Genomic DNA, 25,050 nt, shown 5'->3' on the forward strand with positions numbered 1-25,050 from the left:
TGAAAGAATGAGTGGACTCTGATGACTGTCAACACAAAGTGCAGCTATGTAACAGTTTCACTGGTGTAGAACCATTTTAGTAAGATGATGAAGTATTATAATGGTGAAGGGTGTAGGTCTGCATCACTAACATACCAAACAGAACTGCAAAAACTGTCAGTCTACAAATGGCTTAGTTGTAGTTTTTCTGCATATTATGCTGGGATTTGAGATTTTGCAGTGTTGTTCTTGTTAAAGAAATTATTATTATTTTAATCTTTTTTAAATCTTTACAAAAATTAGAGATGTTGCCTTGGCAACAAATAGAAACAAAAAATGTCATATTAAAAATAAACAATAAAAGCTAATTTCGACATTAATAAATACTATTGTAGAATTTAAAAATAAAAGGCTACTAATATAATCTTTTATTTACATTGAATCCCACACTTCACCTTTAAGTTGAAGATATGAGGCCAATAGCAAGTGGTTCTTCCTTTCAGCCAATGGTGGATCGACAAACCCTTGGCTATAGTGAATGCAGGATCAGCACTATTTTTTACGGTCTACTTTGACGCACACACACAGCAGAGGGAGGTGGGATACATGCTCTTAGAAGACAAAAATCTTTAGAAAGAACTGTGCACAGTCCAGTCCAATAAATAAATAAATCCCAGTTTATCTATTAGCTTGCCATGTAAGAAACAATTTGGAATCGCACATTTGCACTTAGCCCAGTCTCTATGCTAATATGTCCGCCTCGAGAGGACTAATTATCAGTAACAGCGATATGAACATGGCGTGCAGTGAAACCCTACAGGAGCCAGCAGCTCCACACAGAGTTTCTGACTAGGGAGGGACAGAATCGTTTCCTTTTGCTGACGAACAGGCCTGATGGAGGATCCTTGATATGGGCAGGGCACAACACTCAAGTCTCAGGAAACACAGACCACAGACGTCAAAGTCCACACAAGGGAGCTCATATTCACCCAGCAGAGCTCATATCCAATATGCAGCACATCCAGTTTTATCAACATGGACTGCAATCTGCTATTGTGAAAACATGTTTCAATAACAAAGACGACAGCTCATTCCTATCCATCAACAGGCCAATGATCTCACACAGTTTGAAAATCTGCCATTAATCTTAATATAATTGTATCATATATATATATATATATATATATATATATATATATTATACACACACACACACACACACATCTTTTTTAGTAGGTTACTAAGTTGTTTTAGGTTCATGTTGGGTGATCTACAGGTTTAAAGCTCTATAGTTTATAGCTCTCCTTAATAAAACCCTAGTGTCTTAGATGGTAAAACTAACCAATTACATATTTTTGTAGCCCCAAACACCCCCCCACGGTGTTTTTTTTTTTTGTGAGGTGGGGTGTGTGTGCGTGTGTGGGGTGGGCCGTGGGCCCCACCCCACACACGCACACACACCCCACCTCACAAAAAAAAAAAAAAAAAAGTTGGTCCTTCAGGATATCTTAGTTGTTCCTGTTCTTCTGGAGAATTTGTTTGTCATATGTCATCACCAGTTAATTATGACTGTCAGTGATGGAAAGTCTGAGTTCATTTCTACTAAATGATTCATTTGAACAGTTCACTTCAATGAATCGGTTCAATGCCATGTACTCTGACAAAGACACTTCTGTTTATTACGTTTTGTTAATGAGGTTGTTTATTGTTGCCCAGTTCAGTATTTTGTTATGATCAATTTAGAATCTAAATTTAGGTTTCATTCCACAAAACAATTTATTTACATATTTTGGCACGTGTTAATGAAATGTTACTTATTAAAACAGTGGATTGCTAAAACTGCCATACGATCAAATTGTAAAGAGTTTTCTCGGTTTAAATACTCGACTCAAGAACTGCTGAGAGCGATTCAGTTCGCAAAGGAGTCGTTCAGACTCCAAACAATTCATTGATAAGATCTGACTCAAAAGACCGATTCATTTCTACTGTCATATGAAAACACAAGGCACAAGAAAAGGCGTGCTTTTACTTCAAGACCTCAGGAGCGCTTCCTCAATATTTCACACACTTTTTATCGTTGCATTTGTTGCCATGTGGCTGTAATATGTTTTGACTGCTTATAAGATACTATTTCATTCATGCAACGGCATTAAACGAAGGCCATCTACAATGCAAATCCACGAAGCTGTGCACACTGACATCGCAGCTCGGGTCTCTAGCGTCTAATAATCACCAATGGCATGCACTTACTCAAAGGCGAAGAACAGAGAGCAGGTTCCAATGATGAGAAATAGGGTCAGGTAAAATACTCCTTTCTGCCGAGCCATCATAACTCGTCCATCGCAGCAGAAGGTGTTTTTCCCAGGTAATTTCTCCCATTTTCGAGTAACCTTCCGCGTTATCATCACCGCCGACATGGTAGCGAAGGTACAAGCAGACTGTCTTTTGTCAACTTAACCTGAAATAAACCACAACCGTGTCCACTAAATGATTAATTTAGGACTAACGAAAGATGAAAGTGTTATCAGCGACAAAAAATACAGGAGCTTCTTTGCAAAAATGCAATTCTTCCTTCACGTGCACGATTTGTTTGTCGGATTCTTCCCGTGCTTCCTCACGGATCTTCAGTGTTTCTTAAAACCATCAGTCTGTCGCTCTACATATCTGCTCTTCTGTACTTAATCCATGGTTAAAGTCCCAATCAAATGCTAAAAAGCAAAATCCTCATCCAAAAGCGAAGATTTCCCATACTGCCACAATCTGAAAGTGATTCCCTTCGAAACGTGCACAGATTTCGAGTGAGAAAGCGAGGCTGACCTGAAATAAAGGTGTATACAAGCTAAACGCACATCTGGAGAGAGAGTGGACCTTGACCGACTGGCATTGGTTAGCTTGGTTAAAAGCGTCTATCCCGAGAGGATTATCCTCCCTTTTCGCTTAAAAGGATAAGAAATCAATTTAGGTAAAGCCTTTTGTGATCTATGCCGATTATACAGCAATTATTTGAGTAATGTGTCAGATAATCTTTCCTACAATTCCTTGTCGTAGGATGCAAGCAGGGCTGGATTCTCTTCGGGAGCAGGAAACACGCCTAGATTGAAATGTCTCTTCTTAAAGGGCCAGTGTCTCACTGTACAGGGAACAAAGGAATTTAGTCTTCTAATAATAATATCCAACCCATCATTAAGGCAATCATTCAGAGTGAAATATTGTTACTTTTGATCCTTTATTTTCAGGATACTTCATACTTCATAGGCCTATTCCAGCCATTATTATTGCATTAGCTTTTTGATTTTTACATTGTCTCTTGATGTTATATATGTTTACTTTGTCTAATGTATGTATATTTATTGTCCTGTGTAAGATTGTGCTAAAAATTGTTGTTTAATAGTGTGCTTCTAAATGGTTTCAGCATTTCATTTTTCTCTCTTCCTTCAAAGAAAATAATAAAACCTATTTTGACTAATTACAGGTATTCAGGAAATTAAATGGAAGGTGAGAAACGAAAGATGCTTTGTTTGGTTGTATATGCACCATTGACAGCTGCATAAGTATTTTATGATCTTGCGCAAAAAAGAAAGCCTTTGTATTGTGTGTGTGATCTTGTAAATATGTAAAATGCTGTAAGCGCATATTCAGCATTAAAACTTAGTTTGTGAGAGATGGAGTTCAGCCAGTTTATGAGTAGGAGTTCATTAGAGACAGCAGGAAATATTGTATGAGCTATAGCAAAGATTATTTCTATAAATAAGAAAGCTATTGATTAGCATCAAGTGCGAGAGAAAGACTCTGTTTTTATAAAAAGCAATAAGAGGTGACAGGTTTGGTATAATACAAGGAAAATACAAGAACAGACCGATATTAACAAGCAAGTGGCAGACTTGTGCTTTCTATACAAATTACACAAACCCACTATTGAACAAAGAGGGCAAGTAGAAAAATATTTTGTCAGAACACATGGCTCATTTTCAAAGACTGTCAGTGGAGACAGATGTTTATTTTGAACCAGATGGAGTAGATATTAATGGCATCTGCTATTAGGGGCTAATGCAGGAGTCATGCTAACCAATCAAATCTTCTTGACCCCTTGGCCTGGCCTCTGCTGGTAGATTCTGTAATCTGGTTCCAAAAAGCTTCTTTCTACATTGATGATCTTTAATATGAGCTGCGTATGATTAATATAGAAATAAATGTTTGTATTAATAAACTATCTCTGTGTTCGCATAGCTTCATTTTCCAGTGGCTCCATAAACATTAGCCCAACCATTTTCATTTTATAGGAGGAAATAGACCCCATTACACTATAGAGTAATTCTTTTTGATTTCAAAATTTGGATCAAGAATAACTTCTCTTACAAAGGACAAAACAATGAAGAAATGTGTTTTGGCAAATATTGAGAAACATGCTTTTTAAATGCAATTTAAAAATTGCAGTTTAAAAAGGTGGTTAATGTATATAATATAACATTTTACATGAATTACATTGTATTAGTCTGTTTTTCAATTTGAAAAGTCTTCTTTTTATGTAGGCTATTATTTAACATTTAACTACAAGTGTAAACGAAGTAAACATTATTTATTTGTCTGTTTTATTTTTCAATTAGGCTAATAAATTAATTTATTCTTTCCTCTTGAAAACAGGAAAGAATGTGAAATGTTTAGTTATTTACTTGATTTTATCATACCTTGGTTTTTTGTCATTCTTCCTCTCCTTTTATCTTTTAGAATTTTTTTGTAGATACGTATTTTTTGTAAATATATATTTTTTGTATTAACATAAAAGTTGTTATACAATCTGAAAAACTTTAAAGCAGAAAAATAATTTCCGCCTTTGCCTATTCAGAAGAAATCGAAGTTTTGTAGTTTTTATCATCGTCTTCGTCACAGCGAGACAACACAAACGAACAGCATTTCCCACAGTGCCTTTCGCGGGAATTCAACATCCGCCTAAACATCCGTGTTCTAGAAGTCAGTACTAGCGCTGGACTGCAACCAGCTTTCTTACCTTATTCCGTCCAAATGAATTAGATGTAAGGCAGGTAAAACTGACTCCAGAACAGATACTACATTTTTTGCTGGTTTCCGGTTGTGTGTACGGAACTGAATGCGACGGTGTAGCGTCTAAATCCGAGCAGTATTCTGCGTTATTGAAAGGTATCAGATTATAACTTTTTATAACACATTTATTGGATTGTGTAGTTTTGGTCAACTGTTTAATAGGTTTTTGCAGTCAAATGTAGCCAATAGTTAAATTTTCTCTTTCTGAGGTAGAAGTATACTGCAAATCTGACTAACTGCTTTGTAAAATAGCTTTGTATTGTCACCAGGAACAAATGTATAAAGTTATTATCGCAACGTACATCGTATCTCATATTCTCTATAGTATTTTTTGTTGTTATTGCTGAACAAATGTCATTTAGAGCACGAACTGCCATTGCAGTGTTTTAATCATGATCTTTATTCTTATTTTGATCTATTACAGGGTTACGGTCGAGCATGATGTCTGAGGGCGGTTCATTTATGAAAGGCATGATCCTAGGGGGCATATTCTGCCTGGTAATGTCTTTCTTTGAGACCTTTAATTCAGGAACCCATCCAGTAGGGCATCAGCATCTCCACCATCATCTGAAACCTGTTAGCAAAGATGAGCTACAGAAGTTATCAGAGTCTCAGATGTCTGACTTGGTCCATCAGGTTCAAGTGTACTGTCTCATCATGGTCACTCCAAAGCTCCTGGTCCACTGGGCGACAGCCAACGACACTTGGAGCAAACACTGCGACAAATCTGTGTTCTACACATCCGAATCGTCCAAAGCTTTAGATGCGGTTGACCTACAGGAGAAGGATGAGTGGGCTAGGTTCCGCAAAGCCATCAAACACGCCTACGAGAATGCTGGAGACCTGCGCTGGTTCTTCGTGGCCCGGCCCACCACGTTCGCAATTATAGAGAACCTCAAGTATTTGGTTTTGGATAAAGATCCAAGCCAGCCGTTTTACATTGGTCACACGGAAAAGTCCGGAGAGCTGGATTACGTGGAGTATGACAGCGGGATCGTGCTGAGCTATGAAACAATGCGGCGGCTGATAGAGGTGTTCAAAGATGAGGACAAATGCCCAGAGCGAGGACATGCCTTGTGGAAGACGCCTGAAGAAAAGCAGCTCGCCACCTGTCTGAAATACAGCGGGGTGTTTGCAGAAAATGGAGAGGATGCGCAAGGCAAAGAGCTTTTTAACAAGAAGAGCGTCAGCTCCTTGATTTCTGACAGCATGGGCCAAAACCCGGCCGACATTGTGGAGGCCTGTTGTTCTGACATGGCCATCACGTTTGCTGACATGAATCCGAGCCAAATTCAGGTTTTGATGTACGGTGTCTACAGACTCCGGCCATATGGACACGATTTTCATGATTCCTTGACATTTCTGCCTCCTAAAGACTCTGATAATGACTGATTGACTTTATGGCTTCTGTATTGGAACTGTTACTGTCACAGAATTGAGATGTTGATCATAACTGGGTGCAGGGCTGTATCAGCTGTGATGTGCTGAATGCATTTTATTTGTGATTATGCGTTCTGAACGTTGGTGCTGGTGTGTAAGTTAAGGGGGGGTACACTATGCTTTTTCTACAAATGCGTTCTGGCAAAAGCAAAAGAATAATTGTTTGCATACAAGTGAATCGTGACGGGACAATATTGGATAATTTTGTGCACTTGATAGTATTTTGAATAAAAATTACACTAGATTTATGAATGCCACATATATGGGGTTAGGAATGAAAATGAAGAACCTTTTGATGAAAATGTATTTTAGATGTATGTTGTACAGAGGGGAGAGGATATTTTCATGGCCTCTGTACAGTAAACTGTCTATATCACCCTTAAAAATATCAAACTAATGTGGTTTGAAAGGTTAATATACTTGAAATTGTAAAATTACTTTCGCATAGAAAATGTTCTATTTATTTACATATCGAAATATTGTTTCTATAATTCGGATGTACTTCATTATACACTGGTTTGTGACCTTTTTTAATTTCATTAATCTTTTTATTTAGTAAACATCAGGATGCTTGATCTCACCTGCTTTAAGTAATAATAAACGTTACAAATAAAAGAGTGCTATCAACAGATGATACAGTGCAGTGAACAAATGAATATGCATTAAATCATTAAATGCTCTTCATTTCTCTGGATACTTGATTTTTCAACGGTTTGTAACACTTCTGATAGGTTGGTTTAATAAATAATGAAAATGATGTTTTGTAGTCCTTTATTAAACTCGGAAAGCTGTCCTATTGGAGAAATCTCATCTTGTTTGGGTTTGACGGGAGCTTTTCATCTGACTCGATTTTTGCTATAAATTACACCAGGAGCTGTTCTCGTTGATTTGCCCTATTGTTGAAGGACTCAGATAGCCAATCCAGTGATGTGAACGTGTAGCTAACCAAATCTCCTACTTTCAGATCCATCAGTTTGTTATCGAAGTTGTCTTCTACTTTTGCTCCAGAATCATTCATTCGTCTGAGCAGCATTTTAACAACGTGAGATTCATTCTCTCTCATTCTCTCAGCCATTGTTCAAGATCTGTTACAGGTGAATTTGTGGACTGCAGTTTTCTGTTTGTCATCCATTCTCAGATCAATTTCTGCACCTACTGATATGCCACTCAATTTATTAAAGGCAGCTTCTACTTCCCAACTTCTCTATCAAAAACAAAGCAGGCATCTGCACCATACAGCACTGCTATCACAACATGCGTGGCTGTATCATTTTTCTAACAGCCCAAGATCAGCAATATTTCCAGAAGGCAAATGGTTCATGGTCAGTTCTACAAACTTTGTGGTTGAATGATAATGTAGCGTGAGTCTCTGCTGTTTTAAAAGACTCCTTGGTGTTGCTGAGATACTTGGCTGCACCACTTACATGGATGAGTTCACCTAAAAACGCAACACCTAAAAAACACAATATTTAGCAATTTGGATTTTTCCCCAATGGACTCCAAAACTATGACTTTGAAATTTGTATTAATTTGAGGATGATAACATATTCTACTGCAGCTGTTCTTGATTCCAAAGCCTGATTACTATAATGGGAAAATAGTGTATTCATTCTCGAAAGGGAAATTAAAGGAGTTTATAGTTTTATGATATTGTAGATTTATGATAGAGATTAAATATATTCTATTGTTGATAAATAAAGAAACTCAAATAAATTCTAGTGTTGATTAATACAGTGTAAGATAAACAAAGTGAAAAATAAAATAAGTTTATGGATACAAAATAATATTATAAATTCATGGTCATTTCTGGCCTGACTTGACTAAAAACTGTGGCATCATAAAGAAACTATTAAAGTGACAAGAGGATCAAATAAATGTAGACTTAGACCCTGTACTATTGGTTTTGATTCCCAGAAAATACAAATAATTTTGAATGCAATGTGAGGTCACTGGTTTTCCCTATATTACAGTTACCTTAAAATGAATTGGATTTTCCTTACATGCCGAGATGAGCTTGTCTTTCACGAGCTGGTTGGACTGACTGGTTGGCATAGATGTACGTTTCCTGCCTTTAGTGCAAACAAAAAATGGATTCAACACTATAAAACCACAGGGTCTAGAATTGCATATGATATACAGTATATGGTGGCATGTGGTGTATAAGCAAATTCATCTAAACAAATACCACATGATTCTGTCTTGGGCAACTGAGAAATACACATACAAACACTGCTGTTTAAACAGGCTTTAAGTTGCCATTATATAGCTCTCACTGCAGCAAGAGACCATTTCAGTTTGGAATGACTTGAATGCAGGTTTTATTTGTGCATTAAAATGGTGTCGCTTTCAAAGCTTTCGACATGGTACACAGTTGAGTCCATTCATGTAAACAGTAAACGGGCAGCCTGGTGATAATGGGTCCAAACGATTCCACCACATCCTCTCGTCTATCATTACTTATACGTCTTCATGTGCCACAGTCCATCATTCAGATAGTGAACGTTCTCGATTCCAATTCCTTTGTTTACTTTCTCTCTGTTCAGTGAAGTGAGACAAGAAAATATTTTCAAATGAAATGCAATTTAATCATTTTAGTGTTCCCAAACCCAATAAACTGTATAATCACATATTAAACTGATGGTTACTGATTTATATGGATTTCATGTATTTACTAAAACAAGCTTTATACATTCTAGAGGATAGAGGAATTAATAATATCCACTATATAGATTTTTTTTTTTTTTTTTTATGTATTTTTCCATTTTAATGCCAAATGGTTATTCAAAGTGTATGGATGCATAGAAACACTCACATGTCATCAGCAGACATCTTCATGACTCCCACACAGAGCGCATGCTGCTTCCCTTCTGCCATTATAGCCTGAAAACAAATACTTAAGGACAACAACCTGTGATATGCAACGCACACCAATCAAAACTATTACATGAATTATTCACTCAAACATGATTATTTATGGCAGTGATGTTATCGTTAACTCAAACTGTTAAAAAGTAGTTTCCAGCAATTGGAATAAAGCTCTTTTTTCATATTTCTATTTATTTTTAATTCGGTTTTACCAATTTTAGTGCTTCGACTTAAACTCGTTTATTAAATAAACAATTTTAAGTCAAAGCACTAAAATTGCTAAAATATTAATAAAAGAATATAATAATAAAATAGCACTAATTTATGGTCATTATTTACTTACCATCATGCTGTTAAAAACTTGTATGTATACACAAATGTATACATTTTTCATTAAACGGCTTTTAAAAGAGCATATGATTCCTTTGTATGATGAACAGAACAATTATAATAATAATAATTGCTGTTTTTTTTCATAGCAATAGTCGTATGGTGTTTTTTGTGTTCTTTTTGGAATTGACAAAAGACATGAACTAATCCTTTACATTTAAAACAAAGATTCATTTGTCGAGTGCAGAAAAATATTTCTGAAAATATTTAGAAAATTACTCAAAATAAAACAACAGCTGGAAAGATACAACTACTTTGTCTGTTTCAGCAGGGTAGAGTTTGGCTCCTGGTGATGTGAGGCCTGGGCACATGATATTGGCTCCACTCAGAACAAATTTGATGGCTCCTTTATCTACTTGTTGGTGTGGAAGAATGAAGGGATCTGGAGAACAAACATGTGAATAGCAGGCATTAGTCTAACAGTAAGTGTAACTTGGGGATTATAAGCACTTTTCTGGAACCTGAGGCAATATTTTCTGATGGGAAAGCATCTCACTGATGAAAATGAAAGCCATCTTACATTTGTGTAGAAGTCTGAGGGTGGGATAGAAGGGTCCCTCTCTCTGTCTGAAGAAGAGCAGCTCTCCATTTACCGTAAGGATTTCAATATGCTCATGACTGGAAACAAAACATCACACCTCTGATGTAAAATGAGTTACTCTTTTAGTACTGATTTTACATATTGTGCAACTCTTACCATCTCACTATTTTGACAGGGTCCTTTTTGGGCATTATCTGGTTGAGCCAATCATCAATGTTGGGAAACTGATCTAGCAGCTGATTCTTTATACCCTTGATAACAGACGTCTTCAGTTGAATACAGTTAGAAACATTTTCCTTTTCATCAAACCTATGACGACAAAGAGAAAAAGGAATTAGCATATTTGATAGCTCATACCTGCAGATGATACAGCATCAGGTCTCTGTAATCTTACTATGGGCCAAACTATGGGAAAAGAAAGAAACTGGTCTAGTATAAAGGTCTATACCACCAATTGTTTACAAAACTGCTCAAGTTTCTGTCCTTGAATGTTTAATGTAAACATCCTTTGCAATCACGGTCTTTTTTGCAGTTTGCTTTTCATCTGTTAGAAATATCAGAAGTATCTTGGCAAAAAGTAAGTGTAAAAAACACTAAACACATAGGAATACAGATGGATAATTTCCAGTTAACCAAATAAATCAGCTGTGACAGAGCAAGTTAGCAGTGAACTAACTACGCAGGTTGATCTCTCGGTTGCAGAATTAAGGGCAGATATTAAGTTAAAATATCATATGAAACTGGTAAGCGTATCCAAGCAACATTTCTTCTATTTCTACGGAAATGTCAAAGCGACTAGGTAAATGAAACACTGCATTTCTATAACAATGCTAAGTTGTGTTAGCTACTATTTATAAGGTTGACAACGGCTCAAGCTTACTTTTTAAACATCCTTGCAGGTCGCTATCGGTCACCCTTGTCCTCCTATCTGTGTGATCTTACAGCTCGTAACTGTTACGTTTTTGATCCAAAAAATCAAAACTAAACATTCAGTAGATTTAATGAACTAACTCCACGCTTCACGTCAACCGCAGGTGATTCCTGTTTACGACATTTACGACAGTGGTAAACATTTTACGGCAAGGGTTGGACGTACAGTACATAAGTATAAATACAATTTATTATGTCTATGGTACAGTATGCCAGACAAAATGATGCTATGTACAATTTTTCCCTGAAATGTTTAAGTATGCAAATAATACGTTATCTAATTAAATATGCACCAATTTGCATACATTTCCAAATCAGATATCCGAAAATTAGATAAAGGGATCTCTTTATATCACTCCATCTTCAGAAAATAATGTCAAGAGCCAAAAAGGAAAATAACATGTTCATATATTTTTAGGAATAAAATGTTTGATGAATGATATATAAACAAACCTCTCTGTAAGATATTTTTTTTTTATAAAAATAGAAAGGAATGCGTTTTATGAAAACTACAGTACTAAACTCAATTTATTAAGTGCATGAAACTATGAATTTGCCTGAAATGTCTTAAATTAGAATCTGAGCCAACTTTAATATCTACCTTAGAAAAATATATAATACAACATATGTTTTATATGCTTATTGGTTAGAATACCTATTATGAACAATGTTTTTTTTCACAAATACAATGAAATACTGCAAATTTCCATTTACCCACCCATTATCTAGAAGTAATTATCCATTTGTCATGACCTAGTATTTTTAATAAAGATCGCACAAATTGATCAGAGGGACAAGATCATGGAAACACATACAGTTGTTTATTCTGAGGCAATAAAAACAAGCATACTTTTTCCAGACACTGGATGACTGTCCACTTAAGTATGATTTCTCAAAACACCATCGCCAAAAATTCCACAGACAGATCCAGTGATGCCACACAGAGGAGCTTCTCAGTATACAGGCCTAATTCAGAACTTAAGGGTTATATAAACTTGAAAACACTAGAATGATAAAACGGTGCTGCTGTGCTTGTTCGGAGTTTCCGGAGAGAAAGAATGCAGTTGCAATGTAGTCGAGAGTGTCAAACATCAAAGTTGTGTGTAAAATGTATATACAAAATAAACAAGAGGAGGAAATGTGAGAAGGTGTAAGCAGGGAGGAAAAAAGAAGGAAGATGTACAAGTTAGTGTTTAGCAGCTTTAACATTCCTACAAACAAAACAAGTGCTTGGTTTCACCTAATCTTGGCACATACTGTGAAATTTCTCAATTGTTCTATTTATCAGTCAATCACATTCACAGAACATAAATTGCTTGTGACCAATCAGCTGAATCTTCTTTTCTTTGTACAAACATTGGCAAAGAGAAAACCTGTTTTCACACACTGCTACCCAATGCAATACACTGACTGAATAAATTCAATCAATCTGGTGTTGGTTTTCCTTGCACAGGTAATACGTCAATATGTTGTGATATTTGCATGAATAAACCATGAAGAAAATAAAAAAAAAACATGCCAGAGACAAACAAAAGCCATGGAGCAAAGTCTAAAAATAAATAACTTTTCTTTTTAAGCTTGGGATAGTCCAATTCTCAGAAGCATTTTAACAAAATCATTTTGTATTTTCTTTTCTTCTAATTGGACATGCCATTCTGATAGAAATAAAACATACCCTACCCTGTCAAAGCCATGAAGAGAAAACTGATTCAGTTGTTGGTCACTGGGGTGAAAATGTTAAAGTGAACAAAACCTGGAGCAAGGGGTTCCATGTGCTAAGGGAAGTAAACAATGTCACTGAGAACAGCCTCCTCCTGTCATTTCTAACATCCCTCATCTACCCCTCTTATTCTCTCTCTAAGCCACGTAGTTGTATTGATTGGGATTCTCCTTATCCCTTTCCATGTAGTCCCTGTCAATTAGTGACTCTATCCTCTTCTTCAGATCAGCAGGCTGCAAAAAGATGAAACAAATTTAGTGGCAGATGCATATGTTCTCTGCTGCGAGCACAGTGATTCTTGGACTAATTTCCAAATATAGTGACATTGAGAAGAATATTCATACTGCTCATATTACATGAAATCTTGAGACTAGAGGGAAAAAATAATGCAATATCTGTTAAAAAAATTAAATGAACGCTAAAATGATTATTACAAATACCTTGACAATGATTATTTTTGCCGAATGTAATTTACATAAAACGGTCATTTTTTTTTTATGTAGGCATCACAATCCACAAGCTGGACACAGATTTCCTAAAGTACTTGAGTGCTGTCAACTGTGCTTTTTGTGCTCACCAGTTTGAGTAAAAATACAGTAAACCATCAAAATAAAAGTAAAATAGCAATCACCATTCTTACGTTTTAAAATAACTTCTTTAATACATTTTAAAACGTAATTTATTAGTGTGATTGCAAAGCTAAATTTTCAGTATAATTTCTCTAGTCTTCAGTGTCACAATCCTTCAGAAAGTATTCTAATAATATGCTGATTTTGGTGCTCAATAGACTATCAATATTAAAAAGATTTTTTTGCTGCTTAATATTTTTCTGAAACATTATAATTGTCATAACTGTCACTTTTGAGCAATTTAATGAATCCTTAATGAATAAAGTATTAGTTTTCAAAAAACACTAGCAGCAAGAAAAATACTTTTGCAAACGTCACATGCAATTGAAAATGCTCTTATTCACACTGCACAATAAATCTCATTTAGTGATTGTTGGAGTATTCTAGCTTTGTTTGGCAGTTTATATTGGGTGCACGGAGGCTAGCTGCACAACATCCATTTATAGCCAATCCAGTGTAACTACTCAATTAAATGAAAACAAAACAATTTGGCAGCTGTGATCTCACCTTGACTGGGAATTTAAGTTGGTTGTACACTTCAGACACCAGAAGGTTATGGCTGAGAGTTTTCCTCATCTTCATGATTCGGACAATGGCTGCATCGATTTGGTACTGACGGTCCTGGAATACTCTCTCTGTAGTGCTGGCTTGCTCCTCCACCTATGAGGTACAGCAAAAAAGCATGAGACCAAGTGGCCAACAACTTTCAGGCAACAACAATCACATGACAGGTGTGCCGGACAATACCGTTTCTTTCATCTGGATCTGGTTGATTTTAATCCTGAAAAGTTTGTGTTTGAAATCATCATTACAAGAGAACTTGTCTCCGTCCTCCACATCTTTACTCTTTGGGGTTTTGGTAAGAACACGAGCCTTCCCACAGGCCAGTGACTGCAGAGTCCGCCTCAGCTCACCGTCCTCTGCAAATGAATGTGTATTTTAAATGCTGTCAAATTTGTTAAACACTTTGGAAGTTACAGCGGGGATCGAAAGTTTGGGAACCCCTTGCAGAATCTGTGAAAATGTGGATAATTTTACCAAAATAAGAGAGATCATACAAAATGCATGTTATTTTTTATTTAGCACTGTCCTGAGTAAGATATTTTCCATTTGCCGGGGGTGAAAACTTTTTGAATTTGAAGATCAAGGTAAATTGTACTTCATTTGTCTTCCAGGAAACATGCAAGTATCTTCTGTCGCGTCAGAAGGGCAGTACTAAATGGAAAAATATGATATTTCAACAAAATAAGAAATATTTGGACATCTTCATCCTGTTCAAAAGTTTTCACCCCCCGGCTCTTAATGCATCGTGTTTCCTTCAGGAGCATCAGTGAATGTTTGAACCTTTTTTAATTGTTGTGTTTGAGTCCCTCAATCATCCTCAGTGTGAAAAGGTGGATCTCAAAATCATACAGTTACTGCTGGAAAGGGTTCAAATACGCAAAAGATGCTGGAAAACTGAAGATTCTGCAGGACCTGGAGGATTTTTCTGAAGAACAGTGCTCAGTTTAACCGTTCAGAACAAACAAGGGACTCATGAACAACCATCACAAAACAAAAAAACAGTCGTAGATCATCCAGGTAACCACACACAGTATTAAGAACCAAGGGCTCCCAAACTTTTGAATGTGGTTATTTTAATAATTTCAGCAATTTTTTTGTCTTGTGGACTATATGTAAACATCTTTTATGGAAAATATCTTACTTAGGACAGTACTAAATAAAAAATAACATGCATTTTGTATGATCTCTCTTATTTTGGTAAAATTATCCACATTTTCACAGATTCTGCAAGTGGTTCCCAAACTTTCGCATGCCACTGTATCCAATATCTTATTTTGGAAGGATATCCATTGGTATCCATACCAATGCCTGTAGCCAGTTTAATATCCTCCAGAGAGAACTCCTCCCCTTCATTAAACATCAGCAGAACTAACGTCTGAAACAGGGAAACCTGCAGCTCTTTTTTGCCCTGTGAAGAAAAAAAAATGGGGGGGGGGGGGTCCTTAATTCCAGTTATTTTTCTGAGAAGCCTTTAGAAAAGAATGTTTAAAAGTAAATATTATGATCAGCTAATTGTCCGGTATTCATGCCAAGTTGCTCTTTTCAGCAAAGTGCATTACCTCTTTGAATTCTGCCTTTAAAACACAATGTCCTAACGTTGACTGCCACTGTAGTTTCCGCCCACTGTGTTTGCCCAGGTAAAACGTTTTGAAAATTTCCTGCAATTTTACCATCTGGAGAGTGAAAGGTATTAAAAAAGGTTAATAATTAATTATAATGTGATTACTTTTAATTATGGGTATTACTGTAATGTTTAAGTAACAAGGAATATCTAATCCAAGATCAAATTTCTCAATATCAGAACAGACCTCTGGAGGCAGATGTACTTCCATGGGTACATATGTTGGCCAATAACCCATAGTTAGGATGTTCACTGTCAGCTCAATGTTCCCGGAAATATTTTGGCATTGCATGTGCTGAGGTGCAGATTCGAAAACAAAGATTTGTACAATTTAACTAGACTCAAAATAAGAATGTACATAATGTTAATAAAAGCTATCATTGCCTGTTTGAACTGCACCATAATATCTTTTGACAGCTCCATGTCTTTGAACATCCCTTCCAGCTTACTGGTAAATGCAGCTCCACATTCTACAAGAAAAATACAATTCACCATTTTTTACTTCACAGCCTTAAGAAACATCGGTGTTAATGACAATGGGATGTTTTAAAAATAAAATATGAAAGGAGAAATGTAATTTACCATGCTTCAGTTTTGACAGCATTGATTTCTCTGCATCTACTGAGGCACTCTTTCCCACCAGTAACCTCTTCGCCAAGTCTTTCTTGTAGAAGGCCTCAAAAACATCTTTGCCTTAAGAGAGAGATGAGAAAGTCTATGAAGCTTAGACAGATAATTTAAAACTTTCTGGGTCTTTGGAACAGAGCATAAAATTTAAATGCATTACCATAAATGAACCTGAATATGATCATTATCTTGTCCAACATTTTCTCAAGTTCCTCATCGGTCGCTTCTTTGTTCCCAGCACGGAGCTTTGAATCCACATATTTTGCTATAGAAAATAAAACAAAATTAGTGAACTTTTGTCTTGATCCAACCAGCTTTAAATTCTCAATCAAACAAAAACCCTCAATAATTGGTGGAAAATTATTTGTGGGCTGACCTATGAGCTCAGCAGGTTTGTTTGGCCGTTTATTGATAAAGGTCTCGAAAGCCTCCTTCATGCCATTAACAAACTTCTCATTCTTCATAAAACACACATCAATGATGTGATCGACTTTATCCTTGAAATCCAAAAGCTCCTGAACCATTGTCTTGTCTTTCTCTGGGTTGATGACAATTGTGCTTCCAAAGGCCTGAGACACAACAAACAAGACTTGTGAAATTGAATGTGCCCATTCAGAACTGTTATGATGGTTATCTCAGTCATCTAGATGGGTTCCCTGCACACCTTGATGTACTCAATCCAGTGCTGCAGAAGCACCTGCACGCCTCCCCTCACACGACTGAAGAGCTGGTACAGCAGAGACAGATCCTGAATACGGTTTTCATCCAGCAGGTTATTCAAACCTAGAGTGTGACAAGAAAACAAGCACTTATGTAAATCACTTCTAATTTTGAGGATGGTTGACCATTTGAACACCAAATACAATGTCAATCATCTTCATTCGATGAAGGTGATACCTTTCTGAAGTATTGCAGTGAGGTGTTCTCCAAGCAGTTGCTTTTCCACTGTGGCAATGAGAGGTTTTCTACAAATAAAAAGGTTCACATATAATTTTTACCAAAATAACTACTAACTGTAAATGTTAGTTATATTCTCTGCATACTTACTGTGTGCTCTGGTCCAAGTATGTAATGACTCGATCTGCTTCTTCTTCCAAACGTTTGTTGACATGATGGAGATACTCTGGCACCTGAAAAGAAAATACGTTAGGGATGAAGAACTGAAATGTGACTATCCTAAATGAAAACAATCTCGTTAAAAGTATAGTTTAGTATAGGGGGTATATACAATCACAGTTCCTAAAGGCCAGACAGAAAACTGTGACTTATACTAGTAATCTTCACCTCTGCTACATCTCTCAAAAACATATGACCACACTAGGTCACCTGGAATCCTTCAGCCTGTGGTAGCTAAGAAATGTGCTTGTATGGAAAATGTTATTTTATTTATGTTCCACAAAAACAAAACAGCAGCATATCTTCGTAGGGGTGTATTTAATCTTGACCAAGGGTGATTACATAATTAAAAGAAAAAAAAAAAAATCTAGCCTGTATCAAAGTACCAGCCTGTAGCTAAAGTACGCTTAATGAGACATGCCAATAATTTATTGCTCACAAAATCACAATAATAAAACAATAAAATAAAAAAAAAACAATACTTTGTTCCCCTGATGTGAAACTAACCTCTCTTTCCTGCATGAGTCTCTGGCCCTCTGCAGCATACAGTCGATTTGTCTCCTCCAGAAAGCGCTGCTCAAATGAATCCTGATAAATCTGTCATACAATGAACAAAGGTGTGATTACAACAACACTAAAACTAACAGGTTTGGCCACACAATTTAAGGGCTGAATAAAATCAGGGATCAAGACCTCACAAGATCTGTAGAAAATTTGCCATCGTTTTCATCTTTCATCAATGCATTAATGCAGAATAAAAACTTTTGCTACTGAGACTAAGTGTAAGGATGCAAATGAGAGGATGTGGCATAATGTTGGTGAGTAATTAAAATATTTGGACTCATCCCTCAGTTTAAAAAAGTGGTTACAGTAAAGACCTTACCATGGAGATAAACGGGCCATGTACTTTGAGGGTTTAAAAGCAGAAACATGAATTATGAACACCTACATTAATACTCGCTTTAAAAATGTGCATTAATATTCATAATCACTCAATGTTTTGCATCTTTTTTCCATCAAAAAAGTTTTCCAGCTTTTCCAACTAACCAGACTGTTAAAGTACCCCTATTTTGGATTTTTTTTAAATGACCTTTCATGCAGTGTGTAACACAGCTCTAAGTGAATGAAAACATCCTGCAAAGTTTTAAATCTGAAAGTGCACCATGTATAAAGTTATTGTCTCTCAAAAGAAAGACTCGACTCTGAATCATTGAAACTAGGCATTTTTAAAACTAATCCCAAGCCGTTCCATGTTGACGTCAACATGAAATATTAGCAGCATACTGCCCGCCCACTTGTTGGTCTTTTCATGTTGGTCTGAATGAAAATGCTAATTCATTCTTTGCCACTAGGTGCAGCTTCTGGAGCGTAAAAATGACGGTTTCCCCAGTAACACTGTACACAAAGCAGCACTGCACTCACAAACATCAGGCATGATGAAATGAAAATGAGACCAATCACCGCCGATTAGCTTCACGCAAAGGAGGGGTTTGGAAAAATGAATCATTGAGCGAATCGTTTGGGAGTCGTTGAGCAAGTAAGGTAAAAATAAATGATGTTTTATTAAAGTTCGGGAGCAGCACGTCAGATACTTAGCCTAATTAAACAAGTGGCACGCAATCAAGTTAAATTAACACACGGATATAAATACAGCTGACATACCTACACTCATTCGACGGTCTATCAGCATCCCTCCACCACCCCTTCTCCACCAGTATCACTAAAGTTCTCACCACACCATGGGGGATACTCTGGGTTCGGGCCATTCCCGAGCTCGGAGCACTTCCCCAGGACAGCACGCCAACTACGTATTAGCATACTCGCCAAATACCTATTACATTACTCGTGCTAAATATATGTAAGTGTGAACTCGTGAAATGCATTTTATAAGACAATGAATGTGTTTTTTGACCTTGCATGCATTTCATTACCTATAATAGGGGCACTTCAAAAATACTTATTTTGTATCCTTGTCCGTGTCATGTGAAAGTTACTGGGTTTACTGACTTTATACAGACATGCCACTTAAGCAAACAATAAGTAGTACAAGTAAAATTTATTTTATTTATTTTTTTGCAGTTAAATTGATAGTCAAAATCATTATTAGTACTATTATTATTATTATTAAATGGTTATGCCATACATGCAACATAAACCCAGATACAGTGATCTGAGTACAAATGAGAAATCAGGTGATCTAACCTGCAGATCTGAGAGCATGCTCAGGAGACTCCTCAGGAGACTGCGGTCTACGGCCTCTCCACTCCGCTCTCTCTCAATAAGAAGCAGAATCCCATCGATTGTCTTACTCTGCACCTTCAGGTCGCTGATGATATAGAAACGAAACAACTCCAAACCCATGTCCCTGAAGACAAAACACAAGAGTATCAGTGGAATGAGCAGCAAAGCAATGGTAGTAGATAAAGACAGCAATGGTGAAAATGCCAATGTTACAAATTCAATATCTTTCGTTAAGAGTGAAGACATACCAGATTGATGGCAGCATTGAATTTTGTAAAACATATGTCCGATCCAAAAACAAAAATATACTCCTAATCATGATCTAGAAAAAAAGACAATGTTTTTGTATTAAAGGTATTTTTGCAAACAGGTAAATAACTAGATATAGGCACATTTTATAAAAAGTTCAACTTTCAACTTATTAAAAACACATGAGTAGACTAACCATTTGTCTGCAGTTATCTTGCCAACATTTGTCTATTTTCTTGAGGAACAGAACACTGTCTAGGGCATCCGTAGGGCAAGAGTTAAGAAATGGTTTCATATCATAGTTATGATTAGCAGTCTGTAAGCAGACATTCCTAATTAATTACCAGTGACTCAACTTCTCATCATTTTCATCAAATGTTCCCTCACATATTTAGCTCATCATATGCACCATCTGCCATAGTCTTTTAGCAAAAGCGTTAATGAGATTTATATCAAAAGTTCAGCTATTATATAAAATTAAAATACATTTTTGTTTTAAGAAATACATGGTTAATAAAAAATAATAATAATAATAATAATAATATTATATATATATAATATATATATATATATATATATATATATATATATATATATATATATTTATTTCTGAAACAACCATGCAAATGTTTGGATTCAGAAATAATTTAACGATATTAATACTTTTATTCAGCAAGGATGCATTAAACTGATCAAAAGTGTCAGTAAAGACATTTATCATGTTACTCAAATGTTATCTGCAAAAATATGTTTCTAATAATTGTATTATGTTTGTGATGGGCCATTGTTTCGCTTCATGAAAAGAAAACTAAACTTTTTGACTGAAAAAATAAAATAAAATCTATGTTGAGCCCTGATGCATGCTCTTTACTTTCACTCTCAACCTAACAAAACAGCAAGAAACAGTAGAAATTTGTAGCAAGGAAAAGGATATTCTCTGAACTGGTCAATCTGTGCCTTGATATGGTCTTCACAGACTACTCTGAGCTGTTTATAGAGCTTGGCAGATATCTTATGGGAGCACAAATTTTCAACAGCCTGAGAAGACAAAGGGGAATAAATAGCATTAGACTCCATGTACAACATTACTAAACGATAAAACAAATATATACATAAAACCTACCTGATAGAGCTCCTCTAGATTGTACTTTATTGAAGTGCTGTTTTGTATGGCCTCTACTGCCTCCTTCAGCTTCTGCCAGGTCTCATTCGTGTAATTCTCCGGTAATTTGGGCTTTTCTGATATAACATTATAACAAAAAGAAGGATGTGTATAACCAAATAAATAATGCGTAAGAAACATAAAAACTGATTAGTGTTTCAATGAAGGTCAGGTTTTGTTTATACAAGTGATGTGCCATCATAAACAAATGCAAGTTACATAAAATCTATTAGTACTTATAAATAAAAAGCAGTTCTCATCTGTTACAGCACCAGAGCATTTACTTTTATAAGACAGTCACTGAAGTTATTTATTTTGCAATAACTTGACAGATTATGGCTACTAAGACTAAATGTAATGATACAAACGACAACACATGGCGTAATGTTGATCACTAATTACAATATTTTTGAGTTTAAGACAAAAGTTAAACAGTACAGATGTTACAGTAAAGACATTGTCATGGGGTTAAACATGCACTTTGAGGGTTTAAAAGCAGAAATATGAAACTGGTATTATGTTACAACACTTACATTATTATTTGCTTAAAAATGTGTTTAAATGTGTTTAATATTCTTATTGTTTTGCTGCGTATCTTTGTTTTTGAGTATATATTATATAATATTATATTTGTTTTTGTGTGTGCGCATGTAAATGTATATATGTATATATATACACACACACACACACAGGTACATTTCAAAATTTTAAACTTTCATATATATTTTAGATTCATTACATGTAAAGACATTTCAAAAGTTTTTTTGTTTTAATTTTGATGATTAGAGCTTACAGCTCATGAAAGTCAAAATCCAGTATCTCAATATATTAGAATATTTATATTTGAGTTTCATTAAACAACTCTCTCTTGTTCTTTGAAACCATAATAATGGGGAAGACTGCTGACTTGGCAATGATCCAGAAGATGAACCACAAAGAGGGTAAGTCACAGAGGGTCATTACTGAAAGGTGTGGCTGTTCACAGAGTGCTGTATCAAAGCATATTAAATGCAAAGTTGACTGGAAGGAAGAATTTGGGTAGGAAAAGGTGCACAAGCAACAGGGATGACCGCAAGCTTGAGAATACTGTCAAGCAAAGCTGATTCAAACACTTGGGAGAGCTTCACAAGGAGTGGACTGAAGCTGGAGTCAGTGCATCAAGAGTCACCACGCTCAGACGTCTTCAGGAAAAGAGCTACCAAGCCACTTCTGAACCAGAGACAACATCAGAAGCGTCTTACCTGGGCTGTGGAGAAAAAGAACTGGACTATTGCTCAGTGGTCCAAAGTCCTCTTTTCAGATAAATTTGAATTTTGCATTTCATTTGGAAATCTAGGTCCCAGAGTCTGGAGCAAGAGTGGAGAGGCACAGAATCCAAGCTGCTTGAAGTCCAGTTTGAAGTTTCCACAGTCAGTGATGATTTGGGGTGCCATGACGTCTGCTGGTGTTGGTCCATTGTGTTTTATCAAGTCCAGAGTCAATGCAGCCGTCTACCAGGAGATTTTTGGAGCACTTTATGCTTCCATCTGCTGACAAGCTTTATGGAGATGCTGATTTGCTTTTCCAGCAGGACTTTAGCACCTGCCCACACTGCCAAAACCACTTCCAAGAGGTTTGCTGACCATGATATTACTGTGCTTGATTGGCCAACCAACATGCCTGACCTGAGCCCCATATGGAATCTATGGTATATTTTCAAGAGAAAGATGAGAAACAGTCGATCCAACAATACAGACGAGCTGAAGTGTCAGTAGTGCCTCAGCTGAGCCACAGGCTGATCGCTTCCATGCCACCCTGACAAAGTATTGAGTGCATAAATTAATATACTTTAAAGAACTTGAACTTTTCTGCTTTGCAAAACTTTTAAATAGGAAATATTCTAATATATTGAGATACTGGATTTTGACTTTCATGAGCTGTAAACTCTAATCATCAAAATTAAAACAAAACAAAAAAAACTTTTGAAATGTCTAACTTTCCATGTAATGAATCTAAAATATATATATGAAAGTTTCACTTTTTGAAACAAGTTACAAAAAAAATGCAGTTTTTCACGATATTCAATTTTTATTTTAGATATATATATATATATATATATATATATATATATATATATATATATAAATATAAAAAGACACAGAGATTTTATATAACATCATAAATAGAAAGGATGTTTACATTTAAGACCTTCAATTAATCTCAATCAACAGTGTTTTGATTTTGTTTACTCAAGCGATGTTCCTCCATAAACAAAAGAAAGTTACATAAGAAAGTCTAAAATGCTGATCTCCACTGTGACAGCAGCACATTTTCTTTTGTAAGACAGTCACTCAAGTTGTTTACTACTGCTTTAGGTCCTAGGTATCCTTTCTGCACATCGCAGGAGTGTTTGGCCCAAAATGCCGTTCAGGCAGACAGCTTGCTAAGTTTTGAGACACAGCCTAAGATGTTTTAAAGAAGACGAGGGGGACCACTGACTCTTCACTTACCTTTAAAGTTCTTGATAACAAGTTTCTTCGCAGCACCGGGTTTGCTGTTAGAGAAGGTGGCGGATCCCACAGACTTGGTCAGTCCGTTAGCATGATGCCCGACACCTCCAGGCAGGAACACATTTCTCGCCTTTGAACACGATTCAGCAGAGTTACACGACTCCTCGGCCATCTTCACATCCAGTCCGATCAAATCCAGCGGATCCTCGAACCTCAACTTCTTCTGGATGTGCTGCTGTGAACTGGAAGAGCTGGACGTTGTGGAGGAGGAATTACAAATGGCTTTAGGAGACGAAGATATTGAATCAATGTCTTCCTTCTCGGAACTGTTAATTTTCCTCTTCTTAGAAGACGTTAAGCTACTGTCGTTGTGAACATCAGAAGCTGCCGGTCTGGGCTCTTGGGCTGGCGGTGGGGGATTAGGGGAAGGTAAACCTGTTGGAAACATGAAAAAAGAAATACTAAATCAAATCGCTAATCTACTAATGCTACGATCGCGGGTGTGGACGCTTTATATTCCTCGGTCTCGGTCGGGGGAAGTGCAACCTCGCGGCTCCGAGTAGAAAAGGAGGATAAATTGAGAAGTGCACCCCACTTGGACCCTTCTCTGTTCTTGTTATTGCCAGCAGAGGAAAGATGGTTGAATACTGCTTCCTCTCGCGCGCGCGCACTCCGGCGCGTTGCACAAAGTCCGTTGGATTACAAACTGTTTTTCGCTGAGGGCTGTTTGCTTTAAAGCATTCTGCCAGACGCCGTCTTTCCGCTCGGGAGACAGACTGGTATTTTAGGTTTGAGGAAAAGTCCGCGGGGAAATAACTTTTCTAAGAGGCGACGCTGACCCGCCGGAAGTACTTTCCACCGTTGCGCAGCTGCTGTTATGCGCGAGGCCTGACGTTTCCGGTCTTCTCCACCAGAGGACGGCAAAGCATCACGCGCAGAGCAGTCTCAAAACTCTTAATAGTGTTTGTGAATTACACCAACCAAGCTAAAATGTCAATATCATTACATTTTTTTGAGGTCAACTATAGTATGTTTATTTTTACTGAAAGGCCTAAAAAATGTTATTCATAAATGTCAAGCTGTCACATTTTAATGGGGCAGGATGTCAAATGTATTTTAAGTCATTTAATACAATTAACTAATTGCAATTTCTGTTTTGTTTTTTGTATGTAAACTTGTCTGCCTTATGAATTTTGTGATTCAAAATGTTTTAGTTTGGCTATGTGTATAATGTGCTGTATAATGACAAAATGTTCCCACTATTGGGTCACAAAATGTCAAGGTGTGTATTAAAGTTATCTTTTTTCATGGGCTATGGTGAAAATGATGAATATCTTTTTTGCAAAGTCCCTTGAATTATGTTATGGCTCAGTTTGACCCATTTACATTTTGTTGTTATGATACTGAAAATGTTGTTGCATTAATGTTT

The 25,050-nt window shown here is 36.4% G+C and overlaps 4 protein-coding genes across 5 annotated transcripts in view; 1 reads left to right on the forward strand and 3 right to left on the reverse strand.

Annotated features, from left to right (window-relative positions):
• Positions 1 to 3,072, reverse strand: part of zdhhc9 (zDHHC palmitoyltransferase 9) — a 30,318-nt gene extending 27,246 nt beyond the window's left edge. The window contains exon 1 of the mRNA XM_079438806.1: positions 2,230 to 3,072. Within this exon, the coding sequence (XP_079294932.1) occupies positions 2,230 to 2,396 (167 nt within the window). The 5' untranslated portion in view covers positions 2,397 to 3,072. The remainder of the gene's footprint in view (positions 1 to 2,229) is intronic.
• A 1,839-nt stretch (positions 3,073 to 4,911) lies between these two features.
• On the forward strand, positions 4,912 to 7,234 carry LOC306883506 (C1GALT1-specific chaperone 1-like). Its single transcript, XM_079438807.1, has 2 exons — positions 4,912 to 5,133; positions 5,462 to 7,234. Exon 2 carries the CDS (start codon positions 5,476 to 5,478, stop codon positions 6,427 to 6,429), a length of 954 nt encoding a protein of 317 aa, XP_079294933.1. The 5' UTR covers positions 4,912 to 5,133; positions 5,462 to 5,475; the 3' UTR covers positions 6,430 to 7,234.
• mcts1 (MCTS1 re-initiation and release factor) lies at positions 7,033 to 11,337 on the reverse strand. Its single transcript, XM_079438808.1, has 6 exons — positions 11,154 to 11,337; positions 10,430 to 10,582; positions 10,253 to 10,350; positions 9,981 to 10,114; positions 9,290 to 9,357; positions 7,033 to 9,012 (listed from the first exon to the last, which is right to left on the reverse strand). The coding sequence occupies exons 1-6, from the start codon at positions 11,162 to 11,164 to the stop codon at positions 8,931 to 8,933; spliced, it is 546 nt and encodes a 181-aa protein (XP_079294934.1). The 5' UTR covers positions 11,165 to 11,337; the 3' UTR covers positions 7,033 to 8,930.
• Positions 11,338 to 12,003: 666 nt separating this feature from the next.
• Positions 12,004 to 24,502, reverse strand: cul4b (cullin 4B). 2 transcript variants are annotated; one of them, XM_079438851.1, is made up of 20 exons: positions 23,622 to 24,502; positions 21,094 to 21,209; positions 20,905 to 21,008; positions 20,167 to 20,236; positions 19,970 to 20,043; positions 19,683 to 19,845; positions 17,988 to 18,077; positions 17,412 to 17,494; positions 17,262 to 17,329; positions 17,029 to 17,147; positions 16,741 to 16,933; positions 16,525 to 16,629; positions 16,320 to 16,430; positions 16,137 to 16,207; positions 15,925 to 16,032; positions 15,676 to 15,789; positions 15,419 to 15,524; positions 14,300 to 14,472; positions 14,060 to 14,212; positions 12,004 to 13,156 (listed from the first exon to the last, which is right to left on the reverse strand). In XM_079438851.1, the coding sequence occupies exons 1-20, from the start codon at positions 24,067 to 24,069 to the stop codon at positions 13,061 to 13,063; spliced, it is 2,565 nt and encodes an 854-aa protein (XP_079294977.1). In that variant the 5' UTR covers positions 24,070 to 24,502; the 3' UTR covers positions 12,004 to 13,060. The 2 variants fall into 2 exon arrangements, with proteins under 2 accessions (XP_079294977.1, XP_079294976.1); XM_079438850.1 differs by having other exon boundaries at positions 16,122 to 16,207.
• Between the last annotated feature and the right edge of the window lie 548 nt (positions 24,503 to 25,050).

This window comes from Barbus barbus (assembly GCF_936440315.1).
Source record: "Barbus barbus genome assembly, chromosome: 17".
NCBI classification, from domain to species: domain Eukaryota; kingdom Metazoa; phylum Chordata; class Actinopteri; order Cypriniformes; family Cyprinidae; genus Barbus; species Barbus barbus.